At 40.5% G+C, this 14,928-nt stretch overlaps 1 protein-coding gene across 1 annotated transcript in view; it reads right to left on the reverse strand.

Moving 5' to 3' along the window:
* Positions 1-14,928, reverse strand: part of SEPTIN9 (septin 9) — a 347,050-nt gene that overhangs the window by 301,621 nt on the left and 30,501 nt on the right. Inside the window, exon 2 of the mRNA XM_044003880.1 lies at positions 4,097-4,150. Coding sequence (XP_043859815.1) covers positions 4,097-4,150 — 54 coding nt within the window. The remainder of the gene's footprint in view (positions 1-4,096; positions 4,151-14,928) is intronic.

The following is a 14,928-nucleotide window of genomic DNA, read 5'->3' on the forward strand; positions in this document are numbered from 1 at the left end:
CTAGCATCAGGGAATATACCTTATTTAATTCAAAGTAGCAATGAGCCTAATTTATGAGCAAAAGATATTAAATTGGAACAAGTCTTAGAAGAAACAGGGTAATTCATTATTTAGTCTATTAGCTGTGGATATCTGAGTTTAATGAATCAATCAGCAAGCATTTGATATGCATCTTTTATGTTCTAGGCACTGGGAATATAGATAAAATGAAACAGTCCTTGCCTTTAAAGACATTGAATTCTATTGGGAAGATACAATGTACAGGTATAAGTATAGGTATAGACAGGTATTGGTGTGGGCAAGATATCAAACCAATCAACTAGTATTTATTAAGCACCAATCATGTGCTGGGCCCTGGGGATATAAGTATAAAAAAATGAAGCAATCCCTATTGACAAGGAACTTGTTTTCTAATGGGAAAAACAAGTATATGTGTAAATCTATACAGAAAAAATATAAAGTGAGTAAATATAATGTATACAAAATATTTAAATAAAAGGTTTTTGGACAGGAAGACACTATTGGCTAGGGAAATCAGGAAAGGTTCACACAGACTATTGTGCTTGAGCTGTGTCTTAAAGGAAAAGATAAACTCTTAGAGGCAGAGAGGAGAGTATATGTTCCAGGGATTTAAAGTAGCAAATAATAAGGGATGGGGTGTCATGTGTAAGTTAACTGATAAGGAATTTATGAAATTATGAAATGAGGGCAGGCATGCCCAGTTCTTTGGATGCTTATTAGAAAAGACCACAATTGGCAGTGGGGAAATGGGGCCGCAGTCACACTTTCAATAAGGCAGAGAGACAAGCAGTGAAAAGTGGAGAGGGATATAGGGACAGATAGGGCAGCTCAGAGACGGGGGAATAAGATGCAGAAGGGAGGCAGGCAGTGTGGGGAAGAGGTTGGGGAGGGGCAGAGGCAGGGGATATCACTCACATAACCATAAATTAGAGTTAGCAGTTCTAAGCAGCATGGACCCGATGGAGCTGGAAGAATGCTTGGAGGAGTGGGGGCAGCTAGATGACACAGTGAATAAAGCACCAGCCCTGGATTCAGGAGGACCTGAGTTCAAATGCAGCCTTAGACACTTGACACTTACTAGCTGTGTGAACTTGGGCAAGTCACTTAACCTTCATTACCCAGCAAAAAAAAGAAAAGAAAAGAATGCTTGGAGAAGTTTGAGGTCTCATTTTGATAGGACTTTTTGGGGAAACAGACCAACTCCTATCAGTGGCACCTTGGAGTGAGTTCATTAACATATCCAAATCATCTCAAAGCTATCAGTAAAACTTCAAAGTCTTAAACTTAACAGCATTTTTTTTTATGTTCTACTGGTCTGAAATTGTGAAGGTCTGTATTTTTCCTGGCATTTACATATTATTGAACCTGAATCTTGACAAACATCACCTAGATGGCTTCCCCTGATTCAACACACATTACTAGGATGTGAATTTTAGTTAATAAATGATATAATTTGTAAATTATTCTCCTTTGACCTTTGGGATGGTTTGTATGTGATTTCCAGGTTCTCCCTTTGCAGTCTTATTTCCTGCTATTACCTTTACATTGGATACTAATAAACTTATTATACTGACTAGAAGGAAAGGGTGTGGTCAGGGAGACCAGAATAAGACAAGATTTTATTACAATGAGGAAGAAAATGATGTCCAGTTTTGGCTGGATTGTGGGGTGTGGGAGGGGGAATAATGTACAATGAGGCTGGAAAAATAAGTTGAAGTCAAATGGAATAGGGCTCTAAAAGCTAACTGAAGGAGTTTAGATTTGTCCTATAGGCAATAGGAAGCTACAGGAATTAACTAGAATAGGTCAGATCTGAGATTAAGGAAAATTCCTTTGTCAGTAGAGTGGAGGAATGATTATGGTCTAAACAAAATTATGTGAGGGGATTGAGAGAGGGATTGGGGGGTGGGCAGCTAAGGTGGCACAGTGGATAAAACACTGGCCCTGGATTCAGGAGGACCTGAGGTCAAATCTGGCATCAGACACTTGACACTTATTAGCTGTGTGACCTTGGGCAAGTCACTTAACCCTCATTTCCTTCCCCCCCCCAAAAAAAGAGAAGGGTTCAGGTGTGAGAAATGTTGTTGATGATAGAAACTTCAGGATTTAACAAATGATTGGTTATGTGGAGTGATAAAGAGTAAGGAATCTGACAAACACATGATTTGTAACATTGGAAAGAATGGGTTCAGTTGAATATTTGAAAGTTCCAGCAAAGGATTGAGAAGTGAGGAAAAGAAGAAATGGAGGCAATAAATTGAGTTTGTAGGAGGAAGAAATGATAGCTTGATGGGATGCTAGGGTCTGGTGAGGGGTTTTTTATGGATATGGAAGATTTGGGCATGTTTGTAGGCAGCAGGAAAGGAACTAGTAAATAGGGAGGGACTGAAGATTATAGAGAGAGTAGGGAGGATGGAGGAGCCAATCAACTATACATTATGAGAAGGAATGGGATCAAAGGCACATACAGAGGGGTTGGCTTTGAGTGCTTCTGACACAATTACTCCAAAAAACTCCAAACACAGCCGTAAGACAACCCCTGGAACAGCAGAACCCACAAAAAGATGGCATAGATTATTTTCCAGCCAAAGACGTCTTAGAAGTCTGGCAGGAGGGGGTACCGGGCTGGAAGTAGAGTTCAACCCCGGGAATGCACTGACACAGCTCCAGCCCCAGGCAGGCTGAGCCAGAGAAACCTACCCCCGAGCCTCTGAATCAGCAACAGCACCAGCATCTTTTGGAACTAAGCTCACATTTGGGTGAGAGGGCTGAATGGCTGGCTGGGGGGGTTGGGGGGGGGAGATATACAGCAGTGTCTGCAGGAGCTGAGGAAGAATTCAGTAGTCCTACCCCAGTGGGGAACCAGGAAGAAATCTTGAGTGGCAGAGTCCCAGGTGGGCACAGGCTTGTTGGAGCTAACAACCAAACAACAAAAAAAAAGTTTTGCTGCCTGGTTAATAAGCAAGTTGGTCTGTGGTTATGTATGGACCAGAAAACAGGCCAGGTGAGTGAAGAACCTTAAATCCACCTGGGACCCCCCTGAAGCTTGGGACAGTGTAGCTTGGAAGCAGGGCCCCAATTGTAAGAAGGAGTTAAAAGTCAAGTAAAAGACGGGCAAGATGAGCAAGCAGAGAAAGTTGCAAACCATAGAAAGTTTCTTTAGAGACAAGGAAGATCAAGGTGCACCTTTTGAAAAGGATAGCAGTGTCAGGGTTCCTACATCCAAAGTTTCCAAGAAAAATATGAAATGGTCTCAGGCCATAGAGGTGCTCAAAAAGGACTTTCAAGATAAAGTTAGAGAGGTAGAGGAAAAAATAGGAACATAAATGAGAGAGATGCAGGAAAGTCATGAGAAAAAAGTCAACAGCTTAAAGAGCCAAATGGAAAAGGAGATACAAAAGCTCTCTGAAAAAAATAATTGCCTAAGAATTAGGATTGAACTAATGGAAGCTAGTGTCTTTATGGGAAACCAAGACACAATAAAGCAAATCCAAATGAATAAAAAAAATAGAGGGCAATATGAAATATCTCCTTGGAAAAACTGCTGACCTGGAAAATAGATCCAAGAGAGATAATTTGAAAATTATTGGACTACCTGAAAACCACAATCAAAATAAGAATTTAGACATCATCTTCCCAGATATTGTCAGGGAAAATTGCCCTGATATTCTAGAAGCAGAAGGTAAAATAGAAATTGAAAGAATCCACTGATCGCCTCCTGAAAGAGATCCCAAAATGAAAACTTCCAGGAATATTATAGCCAAATTCCAGAGGGGGTGGCTTTGAAAAGGAAAGATAAAAACAGAGAATGGAGAATTGTGAGAAATACAACAGAACAGGAAGATCATGGTGAAGGGCCTCAATTTTTTTTAGTAAAGATAAGAAGGTAGGATGAGAGAGTAATGTAGGAAGTTTGCAGAGAGAAGAGGTTTAGAACAGGTGTTATGGGGACCAGAATGGTAAATAAATTAAGAGAAATAAAAAGATTGGCTTGCTTTAGTGAAGGGTCTGTTGAGATTAGACAACATTAATTTTTAAATTAATTGTAATTGAAAGTATTGCAAAGATATCTTACCCGGGCCAGATGTGTCACCAAGCCTTCTACGACTAATGGAGGTCCTCGTGACCCCTAAAGACAAAAAAAGGAAATGTCAGAGGTTAAACTACATATTCTGTCTCAGTAGACAATGGATATTCAGAGTAGGCCCTTGCCCTAGTAATGGCCATAAATCCACACTAAGGTAATCCAAAAGATGTCCAATGAGCATCAAGAAACCAGGTCAACTCTATTCACCTCAGGGATTCAACTCCACTTAGTGTGGAGTCAGAACTCCAGATCTACTGAGCCTGTGATGGAAAGAAAGAAATGAATGAAATATGAATGAGTGAAAAAGCTTTCTTCTAGATGCATATCATTTCCTTCCTCTGAATGTCTTTCTTCCGCTATGACTAAGGAAACTTCCTTTTGTCAAATGTTAGGTGAAATTTGTATCTCATTTCATTCTACTTTCATATTTAAACTATCAAGGTACCTGCTGGAATCAAACTCAATCCACAACACCAATCCACTCCTGTGGGAAACTGACTTACAATAAGTTAGCATTTATATAGCACTTTAAGGTTTGCAATGCACTTTACAAATACGATCCTGTTTATCAATTAACTAGTCAGTCAACAAACATTTATTCAGAGCCAACTATATGTCAGACACTGTGCTATGTATATGCTTTGTATCTCTGGGGATGCAAAGAAAGGCAAAAAACAACCCCAGCTATTAAGGAGCTCACAGTCTAATGGGAGACAATATGCAAACAACTATATACAAACAAGACATTACGAGATAAATTGAAGATAATCAAAAGAGGGAAGGCACTAGCATTAAGGATAATCCTTCTTATAAAAAGTGGGATTTAAACTGGGACTTGAAGGAATCCAGAGAGGGAAGAAATCTGAGATAAGGATGAAGAGAATTCTAGGAACTGAGGACAGTCAGAGAAAATGCTCAGATTCAGGAGGAGAAAACAGAAAACTGTGAGGAACAGAAAGAAGATAGTATCACTGGATGGCAGGGTATGGCAGGGTGAGTAAGGTATAAGAAGACTAGAAAGGTAGGAGGAAGTGAGGTTAAGAAGGGCTTTGAATATCAAGCAGAGGATTTTATATTGGATTCTGGAAGCAATGAAGAATCACTGATATTCACTTGAAAGGAGTGACTGTGACATGGCCAGATTCTCAATTTAAGAAAGTGAATTTAGTAGTAAAGTAGAGGATGAACTGGAGAAACTAGAGACAGGGAGATCAACTAGTAGCCTATTGCAGTAGTACAGGTGTGAGGTGATGAGGGCCTGCACCAGGGCAATATCAAATGAGAGCAGGATTATGGGAGAGATGTTCAGAAGGTAAAAATGATAGAATTTGACAACAGATTGGAATTGTTGACTGGAAGTATGGAGGTACCCTCAAGAGTAATAGGAAAATTAAGAAGAGGAGAATGCTTAAGGGGAAAAGTAATTAATTCAGTAACTCTGGGTCTGAAAGAGGTTAACTAACTTACCAAAGTCACACAAGCTAATAAGTGTGTAAGGAAAGATTTGAAAGCAGGTCTTACTGACTCCAGTTCCTGTGCTCTATTCACTATTGTCAAGCTGGTACAATGCCCAACTGCACTTTGAGGATAGGGAATAAGCTGAAGAGAAGTTGGCAGGAAAAATTAAGATTATATGCACATGGCACCAGGCACACTCATGCACGTGGGCACATGCATACACATGTAGCCCTTGGCTGGGACTTTTGGTTAGCTTATAGCAGGCAAGTCTAAACATGAGGAATGAAAGGAGATTTCCTACAGTGTTAAGCCCCACAAGAACAGGATAATTCTGCCTACCTAAAACAAGTACAAGTTTAGGAGGGGTCTCATCAACTTAATGCTGGAGCCAGGTCATTTGACTCTGGGTCACACTCTGGAAGTTTCCTTACTTATGGGTCAAGTGTTAGCCATCCAGTCTACAAAGAGAGCAAGAAACACAAAACAAAGTAGAGCCCAACGCTTCTGAGTCCTGGATAGTGCAAAAGGAAGGAATGGAGTTAGAAGGAAAGAAAAATATTGTATGAAAATAAATTAAAATAAAATAAACATAAGTAAATTAATGAATGGAGAAATAAATAAAAATATTGCTAAGAGTGCTGTATATGGAATCAGAGAATGAAATCCTTGAGCTCAAGGTGTTGCCATGTCCTCTGACACTTCCTTTATGTTTAATTTTGGACAAGTCCCTTTAACCCTCTGGGTCTCAACTTCCCCATCTGTATAATAAGGAGTTTGGATTAGATGTTCTTCTCTAAGCTCCCTTTCTGCTCTATGGATAAAATGTTCCTGACAGCCACAACTTTTAAATACCAGGACATGATACTGCACAAGGCAATTAAGACTCAGGGGAAATCTACCACAGCAGAGCAGTCCCCTATCTGTCTGGAATGGATAAAGTACTGGTGGCAAACAATGTAAAATGGAAGTGGTAGCCATGATAGTTTACAGTTTGGCACAACCAGGGCTGTGTCTATATATTACTGAACTCAAGGCAGGTCTGACTTCTTCATTCATTTCTTCTCAAATCTCGTCTTTCTTTTAGACCACTTCAGTCAGTAACAAACTCTACCCTCTACAAGTCACCTACAGAGCAAAGGATATAGGTAGCCAACAGTAAACCACTGATTCAATCCAAATATAGTGAATTTTCTACTGTTGAATATATATCCATCCCAGTCCAATCCAAGTATTTATTAAGATCCTACTACAGGCAAAGCACTAAGTGCTTTCAGAGTTTACATTACATGTAAATAGATGCATTTACAGATACATGATAATTTGAGGTGAGAAAAAGCTTCTCAAAAGGGTAAGACGTGAGCTGAACCTTGAAAGAAGCCAAGGGTTCTAGGTGGCAGGTAATGCAGGAATAGCTGCTTCTACTCCCAGTACTACTCCCACTCCTCCTATTTATTATTATTATTACTATTATTATTTTTTGCTATTATTACATCAATCTTGAGTCAGCCTGTGCAAAAGCATAGGGGAGGGGTCAGCTAGGTGGCACAGTGGATAGAGCACCGGCCCTGGAGTCAGGAGTACCTGAGTTCAAATCTGGCTTCAGACACTTAACACTAGCTGTGTGACCCTGAGCAAGTCACTTAACCCCAATTGCCTCACTAAGTTAAAAAAAAGCATAGGAAAGGGAGTTGTTCAGTTGTGTCCAACTCTCTATGACCCTATTTTGGGGGTTTCTTGGCAAAGATACTGCAGTGATTTTCCATTTCCTTCTTCAGCTCATTTCACAGATGAGGAAATGGAGGGAAACAGGTTTAAGTGACTTGCTCAGGGTCATATAGTTAATAAGTGTCTGAGGCTGAATTTGATCTTATGAAGATGAGTCTTCCTAATTCCAAGCCAAGTGCTCTATTCACTGCACCACCTAGCTCTAAGGAGAGGGAATACCAAATTCAATTTGTTGGATGGCAACAACATAACAAATACAGAGTAATATATCCAGTGCTGGAGAAGTGGGAGAGAAGAATATAACCATATAAAATATATTTCCTAACTTCAGAGGGTAGAGAGACAAAACTAAGGCACATAAAAAGTGACACAACTCAAGAAACATAAGGTGGTATGTGCTAAATTCTAAATAAGAGATATAGACCAGTATGAGTTCACAGAAGGAAGAGACTGATAAGGGCAGGAGTGGTCAGGGAAAGCTTCACAGAGAATATGGGACTTCAGGTGGACCTTGAAGGGTAGGTAGAAACATAAGGATATTCTGGTCTGCATCATCCCTCCAGGTGAGTAGGTTGCTTACACCACCCTGCATAGGAAGTGGTCCCATCCTAGTGTGGGAGGGACCTCTAAAAGTCAGTCCTATAAATTCATCCATTAACATCCCTCCACAATGTAGCCTATCTCGGCATCTGAAGTTGCTTCCCATTTCTAGTAGAGGCTGATCTCAAGGGTAGGAATATGTTACTATATTCTTCAATTACAAGCCTAATTCCTTTTGTGTTCTTTGTGCCAGAAGACTTTCTAGAGGAGCTCATGCCCTAATTGAAGCCATCACAGCAAGAGCCGCTATTATTTCAAACCACCTTCAACATGAGAGAGAAATTGGGCTATGGTAGACAGTAATAACTACCCCATCTTATGGGATTTAGGGATAAGGGCTTCATATTCAGTCTAGTTATTGAGTACTCACCCTCCTCTAACTACTACTGATTCATTTTCTTACTAATTGTAATCCTTCTCTCTAAGGAAATTAATGGGTACATTCTGTTATTTCCTCATAAATTGATAGAAATGCAGTCTTTCTTATTAATTAACTGATTATTCCCTCATCACATGTTATGAATAAAGGTAGAGAAATCTCTTATGAGCATTTGCTCATCTCTCCCAATATGAAATCTCAGTCTAAGTTTATCACTGTTATTGACTCTACAATTTATGATCAGTGAAACAAACAATACAAAGACATATTTATGTAGCTGAACAATCTTTGAAGGAGCTCAGAGCCAGAATCACCTCTAGCCAACAACTTCAAGTGCAGACACCTTGATAGCTACTAGTAACAGTCTATCAGGATGGTAAAACAAAGTTTCTCAGGACTTCTCTTCCAAACCTCTTCTCTCCAGGGTAAGTAAGCTCACTTCTCTCAAAATTATCTCTTGAGGGGGCAGCTAGGTGGCGCAGTGGGTAAAGCACCAGCCCTGGGTTCAGGAGGACCTGAGTTCAAATCTAGCCTCCGACACTTGACACTTGCTAACTGTGTGACCCTGGGCAAGTCACTTAGCCCTCATTGCCCCACCAAAAAAAAAGCAAAATTATCCCTTGAGTTTTGGCAGGTAACTCATTCAATCTCTCAGGAAAATTCTTTTAGTCTATTTTCTATGTGCCTCACAGTGTCTCTCACTATGAAAGTTAACTCTCTCCAGGTGACAGTTAAATTGTCTCACTAAGATTCTATTGCCTCTTTACGCCAGGAAAAACAGTATCCATGGACTCCATGGGAAGATTATTGAAGCTAATATTACTTATAGTCAGAAGAAGCTCCATCCCTTGAGACCAGCTTCAGCAGCAAGGAGGGAGGGGCAGGGTAGGTTATGTGCATAACCCCCCTAACTATTCTCACAGCAGCTGCTGGTTGCTTCTGAGTGCACTGCAACACAAGATTTTGGCTCTGATTTGTACATCTGCAGGTCCTCATCTGGCCCCTCTTTATCAAGAGAAAACAACACAAACTGGAAACAACGACCTCCCACTTACAGTCTCAGTTCTCCTTTCAGCTGCCCAGAGAGGAGTGGCCCTTGTTATTCAATCTGTTCTGAAGTGAAAAGGCTGATCAGGGTTTGCCCTCAAGAGCCTACTTCTCTCTCAGACCTCAGCAGATAGCCTTTGGGATGGGGGGATGGGGGGATGGGGGGATGGGAGAATAGATTAGGAATGGGAGGTAGAGCATATGCAGTTAGTACTCCCTTCAAACTATAACCTTGCAACTCCTCAAGTCTGTTGGCCTGATTTAGTTGAAATGGCAACAAGAAAGAAGAATTTTATTTGCTACCAACAGACAGTTTAGCTGGATGTTTTGCTGTCATTGTTTCCCTAGTAATACCAAGGCCCAGGGCTATCTTTGTATTTCTCCAGCACTTTTCTTTTCAGTAGATACGAAGGGTAACCAATTTCATTTCTCTTCAATAATCTCCCTAGCATAAGCCCATTTTGTAGATGGTGGAACTGGAATGTAGAAAAACTAGCATTTCCCATGAAGAAAGAAACAATAGACAGAAAAGGTCTCCTCACACCTCACACCCTCAGTTCCAATAGGGCTCCTCAACTCTGGTCAGAAATTGTTCATCTGAAACAAGCCACTTCTTTTTTTGTTTGTTATTTTGTTTTTGTTTTTTTTTGTTTTTAGTGAGGCAATTGGGGTTAAGTGACTTGCCCAGGGTCACACAGCTAGTAAGTGTTAAGTGTCTGAGGCCGGATTTGAACTCAGGTACTCCTGAATCCAGGGCCAGTGCTCTATCCACTGCGCCACCTAGCTGCCCCTGAAACTAGCCACTTCTAAAGAAGCAACAAGAACAATAACAAAATCATCTGGAGGAATATAATCTCAAGGGAAAGGGTGTTTTAAAAAGGAGAAATGAATGGTGCTTCGCTAGCGGTACCAAATTTCAGACTATATTACAAAGCAATAATATCAAAATTATTTACTACTGGTTGAAGAAGAGAAAACAAGATCAATAGAACATATTAGGTACACAAGATCCATAAGCAATGAACATAATGATATAGAGTGTGATCAACCCCCAGAATCTAACTACTTGGAAAACTGGAAAACAGTCTGAGAAAATTAATTTTTTACCATCACCTTTTCACAAGGGAAAAGTGGATCCTTAGGTATTTGTCTATAAAGAATTACTCTCTCATACACAGTCCGATTAGAATGGAAGTGGTCTTTTATTTGGCACTATAGAAAGTGACCAAGTGGGAAGTCAAAAACTTCACCCCCTGGGAAGGAGGGCTTAGAAATGATGTGAGGAAAATAGGGTAGGGGACTTGGGATAGGGGTTAGGGGTTTGGGGTCCTTAGGAATTCCTCTTTAAAGAATTATACCCTTAAAAAAAAAGAATTACACCCTCTTGCACACAAAACCAATAGAATAAGATAGTATTTTATTTAGGGGAAGGGGAAGGGAAGGGAAACCAAGAGAGAAATCATTGGACTTCTTCTCATGGGGAGAAAGGCATGGCACGGAGCATGGCTCTGAGATACCAATCTCCTCAAGCAGGAGACAAGCAGATACTTTTATAGAGGACTGATGGTGATCCAATGAGGTGATCATCTGACTGTGGAAAGTTCCCCTATTGAGGGAGGACCACCCCGCTCTGGTGGTGGCTGGGGGAGTTGGGTGAGGGGTGGCTGCAGATCTCAAGCCATCTCTCTCTCCTCCTCCTGCCACAAAGGCAGCAGCCACACCTAATCTTATCTCCCCAGGTGTGGAGGAGACTAGAATGAAGGGTGGGGGTCCCAGAGCTAGCTCAGTCCAATCTGGTTCCACTTATCTCCTTAAGTATGTCTGTCCTCTGGTTTAGTTTCTCAAGGAGATGGTTCTTTGATGTATCCCAGAGAACTTCTGGGGTGCTCTGGGCCCATAACAGAAACATCCTCCTCCACAAACAGAAGGAAGGCAAAAGCTTTTACAGAGGATAGATGGGATGTCTACTTGAAAACTGAAAAGTTCCCTTTTGAGGTGGGATGGGGTGGGGAAAGCTTGGATACTTGTCATATTCCTGAGAGTCCAGGGGGGTTGTTCTGAAATGATGGTCCTGACATTTGGGGTTATCTCTGCCACATAGCTTTGGTAAGGTAGTAGCCACACCTAACTGACTTTCCTGCCATAGAATTTGATCTCTCCTTACTTCTTAGGTGTGTCTGTCCTGATATTTACCTGGTCAATATAAACTTTAATATTCTTTGGATTCCTCAATATGTTGGTCCTGTTATCTGGTCATCTTTGGTTTTGCTTCTCACAGGAGAAACTTCAGATTTATCTTAAGCCCCATGTCAACCTCACACCACAAACCACAATAACCTCCAAATGGATATGGGGCCTAAATATAAGAGATTATGACAAATTAGAAGAACTCGAGGCAAAGATGGTAGCTTGAACACAGGCAGACCACCTGGCTCCCAAAGGAAAAATCTAAACTTTGAACCAGATGTTGTAGCTTTTATTCATCCTTAATATTTTAAAGAGGACCAATGATATCATGGGTGATGTCTTGACTTGTATGTGAACTGGATTTAAGTGAGGCAGAGTTGCACAAAGTCATCAGCTTCATTCTCTCTTCCTGAGTCATCAAAGTCCAATGACAGGCCAAAAGTCAAAATAACTGGTGATGACCCAGGATGCAGTGGATGACCTTGGCATCTTCAATATCTGACCTAGCTTTAAGCACTCAACAGCACCTGCTTCAGCTGCTTTCATGGCCATTGGTACTGTGGTAAAAAGTTTTTAATAGTCGGTTAGTGAATACGGAAAGACGCCAGTTTTTGAAGGACCACCCTTTCGGGGAGGAGACCAACAGCTGTGCATGGGCTACCATGCCAGCCCGGCTGCTAAGCACTCCACTTCCGGGGTGTGAACTTAAAAGGCAAGGAGAGAATGGAAGTGGGATCTCTTTTCCTGCTCTCCTGGTCCAAGGACTGGTGCGACACACAGACGGATGCTGACTGGAGTTCGACTCGGCCCGGCTCGCTGTTAGCAACACATGCCTGACTCGGCTCTCCTCCCCAAAGGTGGCCTTGGGTTATTGGTGAGTTTTATACGGAATATAGATTAAACTTAGACTTAAGACTATTTGTTTGTATTTCTACTTTCCTATCCCTCTAATCAACATCACCTTGTAACTATCAAACAATAAAAGCTGTAACTAGAGACCAGAGGCTTCTTCCATTTACTAGTCTGGGAGATAAATTAAGGGAAAGGTTAAAGAGGGGAGATTAATGCTCTAGTATCCAATTTTAAATCTCACAGTACAAAATGTTGCCATCTATCCATTCCACCGGGGGAGGTCTACCTATGCTTGGGGTAGACATCCCTCTAACTCATCGATGGGTTTGAGGCCTGTCAGTTACCCTCAACTTGGCTTAGCCCATCTGGTAAGACAGTTTACTGGGGTGTGTCCATTGAGCATCCTATAGTTTCTTGGAGCCACAGGTCAGAGTTGGGTGAAGGTGAATGAGAAGCCCTGAAAAGATCTTGGCAAGCCATCACACCAGAGGTGCCAGTCCTCCCTGAACACCCTACACACCTCTTTGTACTAGATAGAATAACAATCAATGACAAACTATAGTAAGTGATGTCTTCTACTCCTGAGTTACACAATAAGACATTCAGAAACCCACAGGCAATAGGAAAGAGAACAATAGGAAAAGGGGCTTCCAACAAAGCCAATACCTATGTGGACAAACCTGGGACACTTCCCAACATGACCAGAAAAGCATATAGACTGCAAGGTTCTATGTTTGAAAGAGCAAAGATTGAGGGCTCCCTGAGAAAGCCTCAGAGTGAATAAAAAGCCCCAAATAGCCAAAAAGTCTCAACATATTCATAAACCTTAAATGTGGATCTTAGGAGCTCTGGGAAATGTCCTGAAATCCCATAGAAGGTCATGACAATCCAGTATTCAGGACCTTAAAGACCCAGGGAAACCTAAGAACTTAGTGAAGAGCAGGGCAGGAACCCAGGAGACCCTGGACAAGCCTAAATAGATAATGACCATCCTATGCAAAAATGAAGCAAGGGGGTGAGCTTATCCCTAATACAAAGAATAAATTCAGGAATTAAAGCTAGAGATATTAGCAAAAAGCAAAAGATGCCTGTTTGTAATTTTAAAAAAAGGATAGATTTAGAGAATTCCCCAAAAGGAGGAGTAACTCTAAAAATCACAAGTAGAGACTCAAAGGGAATAAAATGGATTTTCCATGGACTTTGTGAATATTGAGAAGAAATGAAGCAAGAGATAGGAAAAAAATTGCAAAGAGAATAAATAGTTAGAAGAAAAAGTAGCAAATCTTACTCAAGAAATGGATTTCCAAATTGGAACACTAATGCATTGTTGGTGGAGTTATGAAGTGATCCAACCATTCTGGAGAGCAATTTGGGACTATGCCCAAAGGGCTATAAAACTGTGCATACCTTTTGACCCAGCCATACCACTAATTAGGTCTATATCCTAAAGAGATCATTAAAAAGGGAAAAGGACTCACATGTACAAAAGTATTTATAGCTGTTCTTTTTGTGGTGGCAAAGAACTGGAAATTGAGGGGATGACCATCAATTGGGGAATGGCTAAACAAGTTGTGATATATAAATGTAATGGAATATTATTGTGCTGTAAGAAACAATAATCAGGCAAGTTTCAGAAAAACCTGGAAAGACTTACATGAATTGATGCTGAGTGAAATGAGCAGAACCAGGAGAACATTGTACACGGTATCAACAACATTGTGTGATGATCAGTTGTGACAAATTTAACTCTTCTCAGCAATACTATGATCCAAGATAATTCCAAAAGACTCATGATGGAAAATGCTCTCTACATACAGAAAAAAAAAAACAACAACCCGTGTTTCTACTTTTGGGTTTTTTTTTCTTTTTTGAAGTTTTTCCCTTTTGCTCTTATTCTTCTTTCACAACATGACATACAGAAATATGTTCAATGTGATTTTACATAGATAACCTAAATCAGATTGCTTGCTGTTTTGGGATGGGGGAGGAAAGGGAGGGAGGGAAGGAGAAAAATTTGGAACTAGAAATATTATGAAAACAAATGTTGAAAATTATCTCTATGTGTAACTGGAAAATAACAAAATACTTTAAAGATTTTTTAAAAATAAATGGATTTCCAGATAATTAGGATACACCAAACAGAAATGTATGGGACCCAAAGAAATACTAGAAGAGTATACCAGTTTGGAGGAAGGGGTGGGGGAAACAAGCATCAGATAAACCTCAATTTTATCTAAAAGTGGCAAATGGGGTTAAGCAAGCAGTTTGGTATAAAAAGACAGAAAATTTTATTTTAAAGACATTAAACTCAATAAGGAAACAAGTGTAGTTGGAGAAGGAGTTTGAGAGGATAATACAGAGGGGATAGTCATAAACAAGACAAAGTTCCTGGGCAGCTAGGTGGCGCAGTGGATAGAGCACTGGCCCTGGAATCAGTAGTACCTTAGTTCAAATCCGGCCTCAGACACTTAACACTTACTAGCTGTGTGACCTTGGGCAAGTCACTTAACCCCAATTGCCTCACTAAAAAAAAAATTTAATTAATTAATTAATTAATTTTTAAAAAAAGGAA

This window comes from Dromiciops gliroides, chromosome 4 (genome assembly GCF_019393635.1).
Source record: "Dromiciops gliroides isolate mDroGli1 chromosome 4, mDroGli1.pri, whole genome shotgun sequence".
In the NCBI taxonomy this organism is placed as follows: Eukaryota; Metazoa; Chordata; class Mammalia; order Microbiotheria; family Microbiotheriidae; genus Dromiciops; species Dromiciops gliroides.